The 6,866-nt window shown below is 32.9% G+C and overlaps 1 protein-coding gene and 1 long non-coding RNA gene across 3 annotated transcripts in view; both read right to left on the reverse strand.

Moving 5' to 3' along the window:
- Positions 1-189, reverse strand: part of LOC111087491 — a 1,332-nt gene extending 1,143 nt beyond the window's left edge. The window contains exon 1 of the long non-coding RNA XR_002612163.1: positions 138-189. This is a non-coding gene — a long non-coding RNA (uncharacterized LOC111087491). The remainder of the gene's footprint in view (positions 1-137) is intronic.
- A 1,327-nt stretch (positions 190-1,516) lies between these two features.
- The window catches only part of LOC106466296 (rho GDP-dissociation inhibitor 1-like), a 10,648-nt gene continuing 5,298 nt past the window's right edge, over positions 1,517-6,866 (reverse strand). For both annotated transcript variants that reach the window (XM_022394269.1, XM_013926565.2), the window contains exons 4-5: positions 5,789-5,929; positions 1,517-5,260 (exon numbers count right to left, since the gene is read on the reverse strand). In XM_022394269.1, coding sequence (XP_022249977.1) covers positions 5,064-5,260; positions 5,789-5,929 — 338 coding nt within the window. In that variant the 3' untranslated portion in view covers positions 1,517-5,063. The remainder of the gene's footprint in view (positions 5,261-5,788; positions 5,930-6,866) is intronic.

The following is a 6,866-nucleotide window of genomic DNA, read 5'->3' on the forward strand; positions in this document are numbered from 1 at the left end:
AATGTCTCCGTTACCATATTTTAACATTTAGTTGGTGTATAAGATCAGTAACTGGAACCTAACATATTAAATAAGTGAAAATGTCTCCGTTACCATATTTTAACATTTAGTTGGTGTATAAGATCAGTAACTGGAACCTAACATATTAAATAAGTGAAAATGTCTCCGTTACCATATTTTAACATTTAGGTTAAGTACAAAAATATGAATTTTAGTAACCTGCACTGAAGATGAAGTAAAGAACTGACAAAAGATTCAATCGTTATGTGAATGACTTATTTTTTAATAATATGAATTAACTGTTCAATGTGTTTGTAGGTGAGCTCTTTCATTCAGTGGATCTTTTCTCATTAGTATTTTAGTGTGTCTTGAATAGTCCGTGTAGTTTACTGAAGTTTCTATTATTATTACTTTCAACAGACGTTACTCACTAGACCTTTGGTTTCATGTAGAATAGAACTAGTTCGTGTATGTTCATTTTTCAATAAACCTTTTCTTGGAAGTAACCATTTACATTTAAAATTCATTTCCACAAAAACTTATTATGAATTCACCGTGAGACCTGTTGGTTGGTTTATTCGGCTTAATACGTACATCAAAGCTACAAGGCAGTTATCTACATGAAAGATATATATATCCCTTACACTAATACTTGATATTTAATCTTACATATGTAAAGTTTTTGAAAATAACATGGCTGAAATGTAGTCGACATAAGTACTAGAACCTAGCCACTGATATGCAACAAGACTAAAATCAATACTCCAGCCAAATATCTCTAGTGATGGTTCTGCCAGTGTCTACAAAAGCATGATGGGGTCACCATTCACCAGCGTATTCTTCTTTCTAGTTAAACTCTTTCCTTGCATCTCGTGGAAAACAATGTAAGAGTATGCTTCAGTCGGCAACACAAAGAAATGGTAAATTTAATTCACAGTTTATTATACCAGTAATGTTCTTAATCTCTCTTACTTGAAAACAACGATCTAGTTTTTAAAATAACGTGTATGCACTATTGTCATATAACAATTCATTATAAGCATGCCAATTATAACACGAGTCGTATACTGTCAGTTAGGGTTTGCGTTTTAAGACAAAACACCGAATGTCTGATTAAAGAATACAATAAGGTTGTTATTCCTAGTATTAAAATAGCTTTTATACCCCAATATTTACTACAGAAAACTGAAGATTATAATACAGTACTTGTATCAAAAGATGATACAATTGTTTATGGTGAAGCTATCCGCTTGCTACAGAGACTTGCCAGGCACCACCAGCTGTTGGGCTTTTCTACTCTTTTTTACCAATGAGTAGCAGGGTTGACCATCATATTATCGTGGCCCATCCTGCAGAATACGAGTCCAACATCCTAAAATGATTTATTTTCCAACATTTTTAACTGTGTATTCTCATGGATTAGGAATTTCACAAAACCAAAGACATATAACTTCCAGTTAATAGTAATTCCCCTAAAGTGTGTGTGTGTGTGTGTGACAAGTACTGCTACTACACATTCAAAATCAAGATTTTATTTAAAAGTAAGTACCATACACTGGGTTACATTAGAAAATCACTGCCGACCGTGCGACACTAAATTTCAGACAGCATCTGTACAAGCAAAAATTATAACTTGAATCAAACACTATTGAACAGATCTGTTGATTTTGTATTAAGCACAATGCTACACAATGGGCTATCTATCCTCTGCGGGTATCAAAACTCAAGTTTTGGTGCATACAGACTTACCACCGAGTTTTATTGAATTAGGATACTTTGGATCGAACAAAAAATGGTAATTTAAACATGTTGATTTGTCCTAAAAGCCACAACTTCAGTGTCTTTCACTTGTTTTATACAATACTAATGAACTTAAGATAGAATTAAAGTCCTTTTCTTTATTCTGATTAGACAACAAAACAATGTTGATTTCTGATTTCCTCACTATTAGAAAGTTTTAACACAAACTACTCGTATCATAACGTGACATGATAAATGTATCAATATTACATTCTTCTACCATTTAAGATAACGGTTATGATTCTCCAAAATAATTACTGAAAAACATGAGATTTTTAAAAGGGGCACAAGAAAATCAAGGGTAACACTCTCAACAGTAATTGCTAAGTTTCCTCCAAAATAGCATGTTTTTGAGTATACAAGGTAAAACTAGACACATTATAACTCTTAACTATGTTTCTCGCATACATCTGTCATTTTAAAAAACGCCCCGAATGACTTGTGTGCTTGCTTGACAACTTAAATAGTCATGAAAGTCTATAACCATTTTTTTTTTTCTTGTCAGAACAGTGATTACAGAACTATAATAATACTTTTTAACACCCAATTTGAATGTTAATTTCCAATACATCAAGATGGATAAGCACAGATACACAAAATTATATAGAAACGTGTATATTATCTCATTCTATTAATAAATGTAAGGCTCTTTTAGTTTAAACAATCATGGCTAAAATAAAGATAAAAAAAACATCAAGATACATAAAACACATCTCTAATTGTAAATCAATAACAAAAACTACAATAATACTTGTTTGGCCCAGCCATTATATAATGTCAACAGTTCTTGTGCAACGTGTACTAACCCAAAAGTGGTATTTACTAAAATCCATTTTGCAGCACTTAAACAGCAACACAATAAATATGACGCCGATTGTGTGATAGTCCTACGTTAGTCGCCACCAGATTAGGGTTGCCGTATTAAAAGTCTTACAATAAGGGAACATTTTTATCGGTGTTTCATAATGTTTGGCAAGTTGGAAAATGAGGAATAAATCACAGCTCATACTGAAGCAGAACAGTGAATAACATTTGCGTAAAATACGTAACGGCGACCTTAGGCCTAACACTTGCTTCGTAGACAACTTTTTTTCACATAAAGCAACGGATGCCACTTACTAGACATATCCTCACTTTTGTTGTGTTCTAAGTTTATAACGTTAATTGGCAATCAAAGAATGTTCGTTGTTATTAAAAATGCCTCTAGTGCTTGTAAAAGAAAAATATTGTGGTGTTTGACAGAAGTGAATATTTTGTGATCTCAAGAAAGTACTTTTCAGAACACAGTTTTGCAAAATCAATAAAAACGTAAGTATTAAATTATCATTTAAAAGATGAGTAAAGATTATTTAAATAACTTGAAAATTTTCTCGACATTTTGTAAAAACCATAACATTGTTCATATGACATTAGAATGTCAGTTTCACATGTTTATAACTAATATGCACATTAATGTAAAATTATATTTCTGAATAAGTACAGGATAATTAAAACATTCATTAATCTTTCGTATTCAACTGGTAACTGGAAATGTATTCACAGAATGTCAATAGAACTATTTGAAACAATTTTCCTAAGTTACAACTAATTTTAGGCCTTGCATAAATGTTATTTTTTCCCCCCTATCGTTTTACAAGTGAACAGAAATCACTTGCATTGGTTAACAGTTCAAACTACTATACAAGCTCATGGAAAATAACTTGGCATCTGTCGTAGCTTCACTGTTATACTCAAACTTTGGGAAAAAGCTTTTCTTTTCCAAAAACATTACCAACACAATTTGGTGCTACTCTTTCTAGATACCAATTCTTGTAATAATTAAACTTTGAAACAGGAAGCTTTTAAAAGTTCTGAACTGCTGCTTCATTGTTCATGTTAGTTAAAAGTATATTAAAATGTATTCAAAATACAATATTAAAGATTTATCTTCACCAAAGGTAAAATTGAAAATATAATTGTGACGGAGAGGCCTAATTTATTCCTTGACCCTCTGCTGTGGACAGGAATCTCACCTATTCACGGCCGTAAGCACAGCTTGGGTCAGCTAACCAAAGAAATAAAGATAGTCTTCTTACAACGGTGGTGTGTATATATTATTCATGAAGTTTTTAAGTCCCTTTAACTCGCTGGTTAATAACCAGAATTACTAAATGGTGGATTAAAAGGACTTCAAACCTTCGTAAATATTATCTTTAATAGTTTTTAAAACACCATATTGTTTAGTTTAAAATTTTAAGAGTAGAAATGAAGGACAAACCTTTACCAAAATAAAATTACTTTCTGTAGCAGTATTCAAAATATACGTTATGTGTAACCCTAAATTCTGTGGAATAAGAGCATAGAAATATCAGTGTTTTTGAGGTATAAAACCTTACAAAAGTCAAAGGACGGGGAGGTTTTCTAAACTTTCTTTGGTACAAAAACTTATGATGGACATAATGCAGAAAATAAAAGTGCATTTAACATTACATGTAAAAATCATACCACACCAGAACAAAAACTTCAATAGAAAGATGTAAACTACATAATAAGGATAATAAAAAAATCCTCAGTGTGGACGTCTCCCATTTAACTTCATTAACCAGAAGTACAAGTTAATATGAGAGTTTGTTTCGGTGACATTATAACTATCAAAAAAAAAAAATCTCAATGTATTTTGAAGTAAACCAAGAAAATCATGTTAACATGACATATGTAGCACATGAAATTTGTCTCTCTTTTGAAAATGATCATGTGACGATCAAAATAAATAGAAACTTTGCTACCAAGAGGTAAAATTTAGGGATCCACATAAACTCGATCCTGAATATGCGAACACGAGTTTTACCTATTGCAAACAAAATTCTAGGTAGACCAACTAGTATCAGGTTGCGAAATACCCTTCTTCTCAGTAACCTCAACTTCCAGCCTGACAATAACAAATTTCCACAACAGGCTCTATCTAACCATAAACTATGTGCAGAGCAGACAAGCACCAGAAACCTTACTTCATCAAATATGAACAGAATAACAAGAGAACAGCTTCGATAATAAAGCTGGTATCCCTCGGTAATTAGGTCACCAAAAACGACGACCATTCTGTACAGAACACACGCACAGATGGATTTAATCAGTTTTTGTCTTTAAGCTATTTATAAACTATTTCTTCAAAGCACCTTAACAATAAGCATAAACCAAACAACAGGAAATACTAGACTGGAATGTGTCCTCACATAACCGTCAAAAGTTTAAGCCTGCACGCGGAACTTTATCGTACTCTTCATTTACTCCCAGTCTTTCTCTATTTCAAAGCACCACTCCCATTTCAAGTGTTCGTTTCTGTCATCATCGGTGAATAAGGACTTAACAATGTACTTCCCTCTAGCAGCCACCCCAGACGGCATCTCTTCCGGTTGTGTGATGAATGACTGAAGTTCAAGTTTTGGACCGTAGCTTCCGACCATGTGAGTGATCGTTTCAACTGTACCGAAAAAAATCAAAGGGGAATATTTTACAAAATTCACATAGCACAAAGAAAAGTAATCAAAATTAACTTTTCAACTATAAAATTAATTTCAAAGACTAACTTATCATTAATATAACCCAAAGGTTATTAAATTATACGCTGTGATATTTAAAATTTTAAGTTGTAGGAAAAGAGTGAGAACTAATAATGTGATCATTCCAGCAGCAAAGAAAGTTACTTTGACAAGTAGATTATACTCCATCTTGGCTGGTATTAATAAGTTATTTATTAAATCATTGTAATACAGTTACTTTTTAACAGGTAATCACTTTCAATCCAATGATGTGTTACATAAATATATATATATATATAAACCAAACTGATTAAAGTTCCAAGGGTTTATATCTAATCTAGAAAATAAAGTTACTTTATTTGAATTTTGAACATCTTATTAATGACTTATTCTGATAAGTCTTATATGCCCACAACCGAGTACCCAACAAAATAATGGCACGAGATCACAATGTTCACTTGTAAAATTACCTTCAGCTCCATATCTCAAAATCCTCTGAACATATTTTAGGCCAGTCACGATTTCACGTTGCACAAAAAAGTCAATTCGAATCCTGTATTGAATTCCTTCTTTTACAATAAAGACCTTCTTCTTAAGATCATCCAAGTTACCTATAAATATAAGGTCGTGATTACCAAAAAAAAAAACAAAGTTAAACCTGTGCAATAAATAGTTTTGATATCCAACTACTAAAGATATCATTTTCTATGTAACATTTATTTTGTACCTCAAAAAAGTTGGGTGTCATTGGGCATTGAAAGGGTCCAGACTGATGACACCCAACATCTGTACCATAAAGTATTTCATGAAGTAAACATCGGGATGGTGTGGCTCTTTCTTGAGTGACACTTTGCATCCAAAATTCCAGGGTTTGTACCACCCTGTAAACACCTATTTCTACCCTGCTAATGATGTACTACCCTGTAAACACCTATTTCTACCCTGCTAATGATGTACTACCCTGTAAACACCTATTTCTACCCTGCTAATGATGTACTACCCTGTAAACACCTATTTCTACCCTGCTAATGATGTACTACCCTGTAAACACCTATTTCTACCCTGCTAATGATGTACTACCCTGTAAACACCTATTTCGTAGTACATCATTAGCAGAGCATAAATAGGTGTTCATGGTGTAGTACATCATTAGCAGAGCATAAATAGGTGTTCATGGTGTAGTACATCATTAGCAGAGCACCCTGTAAACACCTATTTCTACCCTGCTAATCATGTACTACACCATGAACACTTATTTATGCTCTGCTTATGATGTACTACCCTGTAAACACCTATTTATGCTCTGCTAATGATGTACTACACCATGAACACTTATTTATGCTCTGCTAATGATGTACTACACCATGAACACTTATTTATGCTCTGCTAATGATGTACTACACCATGAACACCTATTTATGCTCTGCTAATGATGTACTACACCATGAACACCTATTTATGCTCTGCTAATGATGTACTACACCATGAACACCTATTTATGCTCTGCTAATGATGTACTACACCATGAACACCTATTTATGCTCTGCT

The sequence above is a fragment of the Limulus polyphemus genome, unplaced genomic scaffold, assembly GCF_000517525.1.
Source record: "Limulus polyphemus unplaced genomic scaffold, Limulus_polyphemus-2.1.2 Scaffold2213, whole genome shotgun sequence".
Taxonomy (NCBI): Eukaryota; Metazoa; Arthropoda; class Merostomata; order Xiphosura; family Limulidae; genus Limulus; species Limulus polyphemus.